This window comes from Lampetra fluviatilis, chromosome 48, assembly GCF_964198595.1.
Source record: "Lampetra fluviatilis chromosome 48, kcLamFluv1.1, whole genome shotgun sequence".
Taxonomy (NCBI): Eukaryota; Metazoa; Chordata; class Hyperoartia; order Petromyzontiformes; family Petromyzontidae; genus Lampetra; species Lampetra fluviatilis.
Window position 1 is genome coordinate 3,729,540 of NC_136322.1, and position 13,240 is coordinate 3,742,779.

Genomic DNA, 13,240 nt, shown 5'->3' on the forward strand with positions numbered 1-13,240 from the left:
GACGATTCTCCTCTCACACGGCTGCGTAGTCACGCCAACACACCAAAAGTGCTCTCCCCGGGCGTTAACGCACACACCTCCGTACCCGCACAATCGTACAGAGACCACGGCCTTTATGCGTACAACGACCACACACTCGCGAATGCAGTGCACGCTAATACCACGTTCCAAAAACACCCAACAACACGGTTTTGTTACTACGCTCGAGATTTTATTAGCCCTTGCTAACCAACCGAGCCACCCGTGTGTGTGTGCGGGACAGCAAGGCGCTTCTAACCCACACTCTGGTGCCGTGTAGCCCTATTCTATGCTGCGCTCTCTGCTAAACCGCTTTCCTACTCGTCCTTACCCCGAACTAACCCTCTCCTACGGATCCTACCCTCCGCTCTGAGGTGTTGTAAGGCGCGCAACACGATACCGTCTGTAGTCCTTGGTGACCTTGCGGCGCTCAGATCGTCCTGCAGACAATCTAGCGGCTCGCCCGATGACTCCTTCGTCGCTGACCCCGTGTCCAAACTCCAGAAGAAGAGAGTTCCCTACTGCCCCTGCGTTTTCTTTTAAACTATTCACATCAAAGGCTAGGCGCCCCCGTCCCGACCGCCTTGGTCTCTCGACCAATCCTGAGCCTAGGATTTCCCGCTCTTTTGCGATCCCGCCGGCCTTTGAACTTTCGACCAATCAGTCGTCCCGGGTCCTGATCCCAGCTATCTGCCTTGCTGACCCGTGTTTGTGTTTGTATGCATTTCTAACTGCGGGGCTCTCTGAGCTCGCCGTGGTCGTGCGATCTCAAATCCGCCCACGGCGCCGCAGTGTTACTTGGCCTGGGAAGGGTCCTGTCCAATTCCCTGGCCCTGAGAAACCGTGGGGTAACCCCCCTAGGGGGCCCTCGGGTGAAAACTCAGGGTAGGTGACCCGACCACGAGGCCCTACGTGGGTGCGGGTGCGTGTTTATGTGGGGGGGGGTGATGGGGGGCAGTGCGGCGGTGGAAGCCGGGCGGCTCCCTGGCTCAGCCGAGCGGCCCCGTCGCTGTGGCACCACATAGCCCCCCGGGGTGCCAGTCCCCGTCCCGGGTTGACTGGAGCACCTCGCCTGGGTTGCCCCCACGAGGTATCGCCGCGGGGTCCGCGGGATTCGCCCGGCCCTTGTGGCTGGCCTCGGGGGGTGGCGGCTCCGTCTCCTGAGGCTCCGGCGGTGGTCTCCTCCTCCATTCCAACGGCTCCCCTCGGTCTCCGGCACCTGCGGGCTGGGGGACAAACTCAGAGGCGGTGGGGTTTAAGGGTCGCCGTCCTCGTCGCCCCCGGCCCCGCCCGGGGCCCCTCGGAGCCCGGGGCTCCGTGGGGCCCATATACTGCGCGAGGCCCCCGGGCACGGGGGGTGGGGGGACCCCGGGGTTTCGGGGTACTTGGACGGCGGGGCTCCCCCCCTCGGGGGCTGCTCGCCACGGCTTCAGTCGGCGGATGTTGACCACCATCTCCCGGCCCCTCTCTCCTCCCTGAATCAGCACCGTCCATGGTGAGATCTGCCGTCTCACAATCCAGGGTCCTCTAGCCTTTGATGTGAATAGTTTAAAAGAAAACGCAGGGGCAGTAGGGAACTCTCTTCTTCTGGAGTTTGGACACGGGGTCAGCGACGAAGGAGTCATCGGGCGAGCCGCTAGATTGTCTGCAGGACGATCTGAGCGCCGCAAGGTCACCAAGGACTACAGACGGTATCGTGTTGCGCGCCTTACAACACCTCAGAGCAGAGGGTAGGATCCGTAGGAGAGGGTTAGTTCGGGGTAAGGACGAGTAGGAAAGCGGTTTAGCAGAGAGCGCAGCATAGAATAGGGCTACACGGCACCAGAGTGTGGGTTAGAAGCGCCTTGCTGTCCCGCACACACACACGGGTGGCTCGGTTGGTTAACAAGGGCTAATAAAATCTCGAGCGTAGTAACAAAACCGTGTTGTTGGGTGTTTTTGGAACGTGGTATTAGCGTGCACTGCATTCGCGAGTGTGTGGTCGTTGTACGCATAAAGGCCGTGGTCTCTGTACGATTGTGCGGGTACGGAGGTGTGTGCGTTAACGCCCGGGGAGAGCACTTTTGGTGTGTTGGCGTGACTACGCAGCCGTGTGAGAGGAGAATCGTCCTTGTACGATATTTGTGTTGACGTGCACGCGCGAGTGGGGGAGGGGACGAGTCGTCGTGTCGGCGTGTGCCCCGCTTGCGTGCGCTCGTTACTTGCGTAAGCTCTCGGCGTGCGTAATCGGCGTGCCCAAGGTGCGCGATCGTAACGTGGGCGGCCAGCGCGGCGCAGAGCGGCGCAGGAGTGGGTATCGCGTGTGGAGCTGTATGCGTGTGTGCGCGCACGTTCACGACGTGTGTAACACAGGTGCGCGATCCTAACGTGAGTGGTCAGGGTTGGGTGAGTGCCGTGCAGAGCTGTGTGTGGGTGTGCGCGTGCGTGGTTATCCATGCCTGCTACGCGGACCCGCGGTGGAGGGGAATCCTCGGGTGACGGCTCCCACACCCTGGGTGAGGAGCCTAGCGGCGGTTCGCTTAGCAGCGGGGGGGCGATTGATGATGTTAGTCCGGCCGTTAGTATTATCGAGGGAGGGATCTCGGGGGCTAGCGACCCCCACACATTCAACAGCAACGTAATACACTGTCATGTGTTACCGATGAACTAATGGAAGCGCAGCAGCATCTGGTTCACTTTTTTAACTAAGTGGGTGGCTCTGAAAAGAGCCGTTGAGGTGGAGTGAATCGAGCGTCGTCCGATCGGATTCACTTCTTTGGCGCAGTCTTCTTGGGCTTGGCCGCGGCCTTCTTGGGCTTGGCCACCTTGGGTTTGGCGGCCTTGGCCTTGACGGTCTTGGGCTTAGCGACCTTGGGCTTCGCAGCCTTGGGCTTGGCTGGGCTCTTCGCCGCCTTCTTGGGCTTAACAGCCAACTTCACCTTTTTGGGGCTCTTGGCCGCCTTGGCAGCCGCGGGCTTCTTTGCTTTCTTGGGAGACTTCTTGGGCGCGGTCTTCTTGGCTGCCGCTGGCTTCTTCACCTTCTTGGCTGCCGCGGGCTTTTTAGCTGCGGGCTTTGCCGTTGACGACTTGGGCTTCGCCTTTGCGGCAGCCTTTTTCTTGTTGAGTTTGAAAGAGCCAGACGCGCCGCTGCCCTTCACTTGCGCCACGGCGTCTTTGGCCACGAGCTTCTTGATGGCCAACTTCACGCGGGCATTGTTCTTCTCCACGTCGTATCCTCCGGCAGCAAGCGACTTTTTGAGCGCAGGAAGAGACACGCCGTTCCTCTCCTTGCTGCTGGCCAGAGCCTTGAGGATGAGCTCGGACACGCTGGGGCCGACCTTCTTGGCCTTTGGAGCGGCGCGCTTCTTCTTGGGGCTTTTAGGCGCTGAAGTAGCCGCAGCTGGTGGTTGAGCAGGAGCAGTTTCCGCCATCTCAAGACGTCGCTTTTATCGCCTCGCCTCTTTGAAATCGAAATCAGCGCTCTCACGAATTCGAAACGAGTGTTCTCCAGGCCCGAGGTTATTATAGAAGCGGCGTACTGAATGCGGACGTCGCTGAGATCATCCAGAACTCAGCTCTGGTGAGGGAGTTGCCACCATACTCACTGTGTTTATCACGCCTGCCTTTGGGCTCGATTACTCCCGTAACGTTCATACTTACATGCATCTAGTTGATACATTATCACGAAGATCACTTCTTTAATGTACGTTACTTATGCAATATACGACAATGCTCACGATATAAATTATAATTCAAAACAAGTGAACAACCAACATTTGGGAGACATTGTTCGGTCAGGGCATGCTATGACGATTGTCGGTTTTCAAAAGTGTTACTGATGAACACTATTTAAAACGCACTCGAATTTTTTGCAAGACAAGATGCTTCAACAGACTACTCATATTTAATTCCAACGAAATATTTTCTATTTAAGTTTTGCCTCGCGCGCTCGCGATTCCTCCTCTCGCGCTATGGTGAGGACTGCGCGCCATGTCAACAGTCCCTTGTCACCGAACTTTTAACTGGACGTTTTAATCGAACTTTGAAATGAATAAATATATGGATTTTCAGATGGACAACAAACTGAAGAAAATTACTCAAAATTAACCGACATTAAATAGAAAGTTTAACATTTTACGTGGCAAGAGGTGAGTAGCTCACGCACTGCAGAAGGGTCGCGCGCCTTGAACAAGATCGAGGCACGGTGCACAATCATCACCACTCAAATTCAACTCAAGTGACTCTGCAGTCGAATGTTTAAAGAAAATATATAATCTTACGTTTAATGCACCGACAGAGTTGATATTCTAGGAGCGCAGGATGGTTCATCCGATGGGTTGTTTTTACTGCAATAAGTAACACGTATTTACTGCACTAAGTAACACGAATGAGTAATCATTGGAAAGATGTTATTAACCATGTAAAAAATATTTAACTACACATATTTGTACCATCTTATTTGACAAGTAATATTATACTTTACCGAGTGTTGACATCCCCAGCGTTTACCAGTACTTTTTTGCTTACTATCAGCTAACACCGGCCACAACCCTGAGCTGATGTGCTCATTTGATCCCTTTTCTGACCGCTCAAAAAGAGCGAGTTTTATTCTTTAAAAAACACGATTCTTTCTTCCAATAGGCATCCCAATTTATTCTAAACCATGTTCCATGATTGATGCAATGTTGGAATGCTGCTCAAATACCGTTCCTAAATTAGACATAAAGGGTATCTGGAATGAGCAGAGCATTCGTTTAATTGCGAGCAATTTGGGACGAGGGCAACTCGACGACGGTGTCCTTATTAAACAGGACCCTGCGGGGTGGGCTGGTAGGAACGAATAACCAAATAATATAAACATAATGTATTATTACACTTGTTAAGCCAGGAAAGCCCCACTGAGTCAAAAGGTTTTTGTAGGGTCCTGCCAAGTGTTTGCAGTAGGGGGCGATGTTGCTACACCTAATCGGACGATACGAAGGGAGAGATTGAGGCCTAGTTCTAGGCTTTAGGCCTAGCTGTATGCTTTAGGGCGCTGTGAGTTAATTTTTAATTTAAATGATTTAATGATTCATGTAAAAGCTTTAAATTTAAATGTTTCTATTTAAAAACATGAGGGAATGTAACATTGTTAAACATAACTCCCTTTCACACACGCGGGGGTACGACACGAATGGAGAGTTTCAGGCCTAGTTCTAGGCTTTAGGCCTAGCTGTAGGCTTTAGGGCGCTGTGAGTTTTTTTTTAATTTCAAAGTTTTAATTAAAAGCTATCTCAGGGAATTATTAGGGCGCTGTTAGTTGTTTCATTTAATTTCAAAGTTTTAATTAAAAGCTATCTCAGGGAATTATTAGGGAATGTTACACGTGTTTAGCCAGGAAAGCCTCATTAATTTAAATGTTTTAATTAAAAGCTGAGGGAATTATAAGGGAATGTTACACTTGTTTAGCCAGGATAGCGTCACTGAGTCAAGGTTTTCGTAGGGTCATGCCAAATGTTTGCAGTAGGGGGCGATGTTGACGGACGGACACATTAATCTATTGGTGGTCTGGTCCACTTCGTTCCTACCAGTATAACAAAACTCCTGTGTACGACTGTCCGAGCTCTTTGCAAGTAAGTGGGTGGCTCTGAAAAGAGCCGTTGTTGTGGTGGTAGAGGCGGCGGCGCGTTCACTTCTTTGCCTGAGAGGTCTTCTTGGGCAGCAGCACGGCCTGGATGTTGGGCAGCACACCGCCCTGGGCGATAGTCACGCCGCCCATGAGCTTGTTGAGCTCCTCGTCGTTTCGCACGGCGAGCTGCAGGTGTCGGGGGATGATCCTCGTCTTCTTGTTGTCGCGGGCGGCATTGCCAGCCAGCTCGAGGATCTCGGCAGAAAGGTACTCGAGCACGGCGGCCAGGTAGACGGGTGCTCCAGCGCCGACCCGCTGGGCGTAATTGCCCTTGCGGAGCAGCCTGTGAACGCGACCCACGGGGAACTGCAGGCCGGCGCGGGAAGAGCGGGACTTTGCCTTGGCGCGAGACTTGCCACCGGTCTTGCCGCGTCCAGACATTGTTAAGCGACCTAGGATGCAAAAAGCACTGGAGACAAAGTACGAACGATTTGTGACGTTAACACGCACCACCGGAGCGGCTTTTATAGCGGAGACGAGGATCGTAGAGCGCGCCGCTGCTGATTGGCTCCTCTCGGTCGAGTCCCGCCCTCTCCTTGAGCCACCAATGAAAAGCCGGGACGCGAGGATTCGATGTTGACTTTAATTATTTGTATCCATATATATTTTAATGCGGGCACGCATCTTATGAATGAAACAATGCGATACACGTACTTAATAGGTTCAAGTTTTAAGCATGATAGAGTTAATTAATGGGCACGTGCTGGCAAGTCAAACTTATAAGCGGATTCCGCAAATATCAATGTATTATTGATTATAATAATCATTTTGAGGGACCGCATTGGTTATAAGAAATCATTGTGATAGCCTTGAGCTCGTGATTGATCGCCCACGTGCCTATACGGTGTATATATATTTTCCTTTAACCGCCTGTTCGGGCAATGCCTAAAAATATATGTGCGTGAATAATTCAGTCTCTTAGTTTGCAAAATGTGAACTTCTTATCAGCTCGGGCTTGAAACAACATAAACCAATATCTTTGGGTTTAATAGTTAATATATTTCACCAAAATAACCCTTTTGTTGAACATTATGTAAGCATGGTTTCACAACGCTTATATACGACACCAACGTGTGATGTTGAAAAATATGAGCGGCGGGGTATAGAAAATGAACTTCATTGTCGCTTACGCCTGACGACTCGTGAGAGCCGTGACCAGCAAACGAAGGTTTCCGGCACCCGAACTTTGAAGAACACACATGGAAGCGTTTTCATGAGTAAGTGGTGGCTCTGAAAAGAGCCTTTGTGTTGTGCTTTGAGGGCCGAGCTGGGCGTTCAAGCGCGCTCGCCACGAATGCGGCGGGCGAGCTGAATATCCTTGGGCATGATGGTGACGCGCTTGGCGTGGATGGCGCACAGGTTGGTGTCCTCGAAGAGCGCGACAAGGTACGCTTCGCTGGCCTCCTGCAGAGCCATGACAGCGGAGCTCTGGAAGCGCAGGTCGGTCTTGAAGTCCTGCGCGATCTCCCTGACGAGGCGCTGGAAGGGCAGTTTGCGGATGAGCAGCTCGGTGGACTTCTGGTAGCGGCGGATCTCGCGCAGAGCGACGGTGCCGGGCCTGTAGCGGTGAGGCTTCTTGACGCCGCCCGTGGCCGGAGCGCTCTTTCGGGCCGCCTTGGTGGCGAGTTGCTTGCGGGGGGCCTTGCCGCCCGTGGACTTGCGAGCCGTCTGCTTGGTGCGAGCCATGGCTTGGTGAGGGCAAAGATTCTTACAGGCGGGGAGAAGGCGGCTTATGTAGCCCAGAGCGCGCGCTCACTGGTCAGCGGAGTCGTGACGTGCGAAGAAGGGGAGCGTGCTGATTGGTTGGCAGCGTGCAATGATCTCGAGTCGTCAACTCTTCTTAATCAACAAAATGTTCACAGTTTGGATCATTTCAGAATGCCGCATCACGATGCAGTAGTACCGTTTGAGCGCCGTCGATGTCTTTAACGGATGTTCTTTTCTCAAGCAAACACCTTTCCGAAAACAACTTTACAGTGCTCTGCATGATCTAAATAAAGTGTGAAGAAACTGCACTTCATTGGAAACAGTAATACGTAAAAATGTCGGAAAGAGGTGATCACAGGAATAGATATATATTCTCTTGGCATTGAGATGATGATCAATTATACTGCACGAGTCATCCATGCTAGGCGCTTACTTTTACATATATGTACACGTGCAAAATGTTAGTTCCTGCCCGAAAATACAACCACGAATTAAATATTGCATTGCAAGGTTTTGGCGCCAAATATCCAATGTAATATCTGAATGGGCTGCAGATGAAATCAATGGACAATCAAGTCCAAGAAATGCCTGCTGGTGAATATGATGTGCCATGAATATTGTTATCGCTTTTATTCACGTGGAAACATGTTAAAATGCGTTCGATCTCTCCACTTCACTCAATGAGCGAACAATGTCCCCGCGTGAACCGGGGCTTTGTTGGAAGTTTCGTTTTGTACTCCTGCTAGGACTGGTACAAGCAGGTTCGGAGAGGTGGGTGGCTCTGAAAAGAGCCTTTGTAATTAATGGTGGAGTCGAGGCTTCACTTGGAGCTTGTGTACTTGGTGACGGCCTTGGTGCCCTCCGACACGGCGTGCTTGGCCAGCTCGCCGGGGAGCAGCAGTCGCACTGCGGTCTGGATCTCCCGAGAAGTGATGGTGGAGCGCTTGTTGTAGTGCGCCAGGCGGGACGCCTCGGAAGCGATGCGCTCGAAGATGTCGTTGACGAACGAGTTCATGATGCTCATTGCCTTGGACGAGATGCCGGTATCGGGGTGCACCTGCTTCATCACCTTGTAGATGTAAATGGCGTAGCTCTCCTTCCTGCGGTGGCGTCGCTTCTTGCCATCCTTGCGCGTAGCCTTGGTCACAGCCTTCTTGGAGCCCTTCTTGGGAGCAGGAACCTTGGCCGGCCCAGCGCTCTTTGATGCGGGAGGATCGGGCATGTCGACGCGTTGTAGGCAGCTTCAGGTCAGAACAGACGGGAAGCGAATGTGGATGTCGGTCGGGCGATGAGCTCCTTTTATAGGAGGCGAGATGCAAATCAGAGGATCGTAGTGCGCGGCGCTGCTGAGTGGCTCTTTTAGTACCATCCCTCTCCATCAGCCTCCAATGAGAAACGCGGACGCGATGCTCACTTTAATATCGTTTTTACTGCAAAAAGGACTTGTGAATATAACACAATGTAATGTCCAAACATGTATATTAGTGAATTGCAGCCATGGCCATTGCCTTTGTTTTAATAAGGATGACTGGAAAACCCAATACAGTATATTGTGTTTTGAGCGTGGGTTTTTTTGTTTCTTACGAGGGATTGTTTCACCACTCGTCTAATACGGCGCACGGGCGTTTTAAGAACGCAATTTGTAAAAATACAAGCGCTCGGTGGAGAAAAATAACTTCGCTGTTGTGCTGTACAGGTGGAGATTAGCATTCCGGCACGCTACGTCAATTAGGACGAGTGTGCTGTAAGATTGTGGCGCCAAATGCTCCACGTAATATCGGAATCGGCTGCAGCTGGAAATAATTAACGCAAAAATACCAGAAATGGGTACTGTATTAACGCGTTCAAGAATTACGCCTTGTTAAATGTGACGTGTCGTGAATATCATGATTTCTTTCATTCATGTGGAAGCAGATGAAGATTCGCCAACTCAACAAGCAAACGTCCACCACGCTCACGAGGAATTGGCGCGCAACAACCCAGGACATGTGCTCCATTTAGAAAGTGTTTGGCAACACTGGCGCAAGCAGTTTCGAAGAGGTGGGTGGCTCTGAAAAGAGCCTTTGGGTTGGCTTAGTGTGCGAGAGATGGGCGCTCAGCCTCCGAAGCCGTAGAGAGTGCGGCCCTGGCGCTTGAGGGCGTAGACCACGTCCATGGCGGTGACGGTCTTGCGCTTGGCGTGCTCCGTGTAGGTGACGGCGTCGCGGATGACGTTCTCAAGGAAGACCTTCAGGACGCCGCGGGTCTCCTCGTAGATGAGGCCCGAGATGCGCTTCACACCGCCGCGGCGAGCGAGGCGGCGGATGGCGGGCTTGGTGATGCCCTGGATGTTGTCGCGCAGCACCTTGCGATGGCGTTTTGCGCCTCCCTTGCCGAGCCCCTTACCGCCTTTACCGCGTCCAGACATTCCGACTACTTCTGACAAAGCTCGCGAGAGACTGCGCGCTCAGCTTGCAGCAGCAGCCGCCTTTATACCCGAAGCGTGGTGACGTCACCGACCACCCCTGCCCTCCGCGATGGCTCCGCCTTAAACCTTAGACCTTTAACCTCTGTGACGAAGAAAACCCTCCACTGTCGTCAATAACACTTCCTTGACATGTATAATATGCGACGTTTTGGGCAATGACCCTTCTTCGAAGCACTCTGTAATGATATTGGCACACCCGCAGCGAACGCGAGAGGAACGCGATCTGTTGCAAGATTGCACGTGGAGTGAATAATCGGTGTAAGGTCTTGTTTTCAAGTGAACAAGATGAACTAACTTTATAATCGTGTGAAGCTAAACGGCTTCCAACACAATAGTTGAGTGAACGTCACCAACTAGTTCTCCCAAAGTAAGAAAGACATTGCAAACAATGCGATATTTACGTATAGAAATTAATTTTAATAGAGAAGTTTAGATGGTGCACCGCAATGTTTACAAAACAAAGTGAAAAGGCGAGAACGAGCGAATGAAGGCAAATTGAGTAAAGCTGTCTGGAATCAATACCTTTTTAGACTAAATTCCATATTTGGCACCAGTAACATGATGACGGAATGAAGAGGTGCAACACATAATTCGGACGTCGCTGAGATTACTCTGCACTCCGTTCGAGTGAGGGAGCTGCCACCCGCCTCGCCTGTGTTTGTGATCCCTGCTTTCGGGCTCGATTACTCCCATCACATCAATGCTTAAAACACATCGAGTGGGTAAAATGTTATAGTTAATTTGGCGAATGTACGTAACTTATCCAATCTACACAAATCCTCACGATTGAACTGCACCAAGCGTCGAGCTCCTTGATCAGGGCCGAGGCAAGGCGAGCAACCATCGCCACGCCGTAAATGGGTTTGACTTACAGAATATGGCACGCATTCAACAGCAACGTAATACACTGTCATGTGTTACCGATGAACTAATGGAAGCGCAGCAGCATCTGGTTCACTTTTTTAACTAAGTGGGTGGCTCTGAAAAGAGCCGTTGAGGTGGAGTGAATCGAGCGTCGTCCGATCGGATTCACTTCTTTGGCGCAGTCTTCTTGGGCTTGGCCGCGGCCTTCTTGGGCTTGGCCACCTTGGGTTTGGCGGCCTTGGCCTTGACGGTCTTGGGCTTAGCGACCTTGGGCTTCGCAGCCTTGGGCTTGGCTGGGCTCTTCGCCGCCTTCTTGGGCTTAACAGCCAACTTCACCTTTTTGGGGCTCTTGGCCGCCTTGGCAGCCGCGGGCTTCTTTGCTTTCTTGGGAGACTTCTTGGGCGCGGTCTTCTTGGCTGCCGCGGGCTTCTTCACCTTCTTGGCTGCCGCGGGCTTTTTAGCTGCGGGCTTTGCCGTTGACGACTTGGGCTTCGCCTTTGCGGCAGCCTTTTCCTTGTTGAGTTTGAAAGAGCCAGACGCGCCGCTGCCCTTCACTTGCGCCACGGCGTCTTTGGCCACGAGCTTCTTGATGGCCAACTTCACGCGGGCATTGTTCTTCTCCACGTCGTATCCTCCGGCAGCAAGCGACTTTTTGAGCGCAGGAAGAGACACGCCGTTCCTCTCCTTGCTGCTGGCCAGAGCCTTGAGGATGAGCTCGGACACGCTGGGGCCGACCTTCTTGGCCTTTGGAGCGGCGCGCTTCTTCTTGGGGCTTTTAGGCGCTGAAGTAGCCGCAGCTGGTGGTTGAGCAGGAGCAGTTTCCGCCATCTCAAGACGTCGCTTTTATCGCCTCGCCTCTTTGAAATCGAAATCAGCGCTCTCACGAATTCGAAACGAGTGTTCTCCAGGCCCGAGGTTATTATAGAAGCGGCGTACTGAATGCGGACGTCGCTGAGATCATCCAGAACTCAGCTCTGGTGAGGGAGTTGCCACCATACTCACTGTGTTTATCACGCCTGCCTTTGGGCTCGATTACTCCCGTAACGTTCATACTTACATGCATCTAGTTGATACATTATCACGAAGATCACTTCTTTAATGTACGTTACTTATGCAATATACGACAATGCTCACGATATAAATTATAATTCAAAACAAGTGAACAACCAACATTTGGGAGACATTGTGTGGTGCCACAGCGACGGGGCCGCTCGGCCGAGCCAGGGAGCCGCCCGGCTTCCACCGCCGCACTGCCCCCATCACCCCCCCCACATAAACACGCACCCGCACCCACGTAGGGCCTCGTGGTCGGGTCACCTACCCTGAGTTTTCACCCGAGGGCCCCCTAGGGGGGTTACCCCACGGTTTCTCAGGGCCAGGGAATTGGACAGGACCCTTCCCAGGCCAAGTAACACTGCGGCGCCGTGGGCGGATTTGAGATCGCACGACCACGGCGAGCTCAGAGAGCCCCGCAGTTAGAAACGCATACAAACACAAACACGGGTCAGCAAGGCAGATAGCTGGGATCAGGAACCGGGACGACTGATTGGTAGAAAGTTCAAAGGCCGGCGGGATCGCAAAAGAGCGGGAAATCCTAGGCTCAGGATTGGTCGAGAGACCAAGGCGGTCGGGACGGGGGCGCCTAGCCTTTGATGTGAATAGTTTAAAAGAAAACGCAGGGGCAGTAGGGAACTCTCTTCTTCTGGAGTTTGGACACGGGGTCAGCGACGAAGGAGTCATCGGGCGAGCCGCTAGATTGTCTGCAGGACGATCTGAGCGCCGCAAGGTCACCAAGGACTACAGACGGTATCGTGTTGCGCGCCTTACAACACCTCAGAGCGGAGGGTAGGATCCGTAGGAGAGGGTTAGTTCGGGGTAAGGACGAGTAGGAAAGCGGTTTAGCAGAGAGCGCAGCATAGAATAGGGCTACACGGCACCAGAGTGTGGGTTAGAAGCGCCTTGCTGTCCCGCACACACACACGGGTGGCTCGGTTGGTTAGCAAGGGCTAATAAAATCTCGAGCGTAGTAACAAAACCGTGTTGTTGGGTGTTTTTGGAACGTGGTATTAGCGTGCACTGCATTCGCGAGTGTGTGGTCGTTGTACGCATAAAGGCCGTGGTCTCTGTACGATTGTGCGGGTACGGAGGTGTGTGCGTTAACGCCCGGGGAGAGCACTTTTGGTGTGTTGGCGTGACTACGCAGCCGTGTGAGAGGAGAATCGTCCTTGTACGATATTTGTGTTGACGTGCACGCGCGAGTGGGGGAGGGGACGAGTCGTCGTGTCGGCGTGTGCCCCGCTTGCGTGCGCTCGTTACTTGCGTAAGCTCTCGGCGTGCGTAATCGGCGTGCCCAAGGTGCGCGATCGTAACGTGGGCGGCCAGCGCGGCGCAGAGCGGCGCAGGAGTGGGTATCGCGTGTGGAGCTGTATGCGTGTGTGCGCGCACGTTCACGACGTGTGTAACACAGGTGCGCGATCCTAACGTGAGTGGTCAGGGTTGGGTGAGTGCCGTGCAGAGCTGTGTGTGGGTGTGCGCGT

The 13,240-nt window shown here is 52.8% G+C and overlaps 6 protein-coding genes across 6 annotated transcripts; all 6 read right to left on the bottom strand.

Annotated features, from left to right (window-relative positions):
- Positions 1-2,765: 2,765 nt before the first annotated feature.
- On the bottom strand, positions 2,766-4,566 carry LOC144948187 (histone H1.01-like). Its single transcript, XM_078877618.1, has 2 exons — positions 4,548-4,566; positions 2,766-3,397 (listed from the first exon to the last, which is right to left on the bottom strand). The coding sequence occupies exons 1-2, from the start codon at positions 4,564-4,566 to the stop codon at positions 2,766-2,768; spliced, it is 651 nt and encodes a 216-aa protein (XP_078733744.1).
- A 1,099-nt stretch (positions 4,567-5,665) lies between these two features.
- On the bottom strand, positions 5,666-6,103 carry LOC144948188 (histone H2A). Its single transcript, XM_078877619.1, has one exon. It carries the CDS (start codon positions 6,044-6,046, stop codon positions 5,666-5,668), a length of 381 nt encoding a protein of 126 aa, XP_078733745.1. The 5' UTR covers positions 6,047-6,103.
- An 837-nt stretch (positions 6,104-6,940) lies between these two features.
- On the bottom strand, positions 6,941-7,351 carry LOC144948053 (histone H3). Its single transcript, XM_078877481.1, has one exon. The coding sequence runs from the start codon at positions 7,349-7,351 to the stop codon at positions 6,941-6,943; it is 411 nt and encodes a 136-aa protein (XP_078733607.1).
- Positions 7,352-8,192: 841 nt separating this feature from the next.
- LOC144948054 (histone H2B type 3-B-like) lies at positions 8,193-9,369 on the bottom strand. The gene is made up of 2 exons (XM_078877482.1): positions 9,359-9,369; positions 8,193-8,613 (listed from the first exon to the last, which is right to left on the bottom strand). The coding sequence occupies exons 1-2, from the start codon at positions 9,367-9,369 to the stop codon at positions 8,193-8,195; spliced, it is 432 nt and encodes a 143-aa protein (XP_078733608.1).
- A 98-nt stretch (positions 9,370-9,467) lies between these two features.
- Positions 9,468-9,779, bottom strand: LOC144948055 (histone H4). Its single transcript, XM_078877483.1, has one exon. The coding sequence runs from the start codon at positions 9,777-9,779 to the stop codon at positions 9,468-9,470; it is 312 nt and encodes a 103-aa protein (XP_078733609.1).
- Positions 9,780-10,868: 1,089 nt separating this feature from the next.
- On the bottom strand, positions 10,869-11,531 carry LOC144948189 (histone H1.2-like). The gene has a single exon (XM_078877620.1). The coding sequence runs from the start codon at positions 11,529-11,531 to the stop codon at positions 10,869-10,871; it is 663 nt and encodes a 220-aa protein (XP_078733746.1).
- Between the last annotated feature and the right edge of the window lie 1,709 nt (positions 11,532-13,240).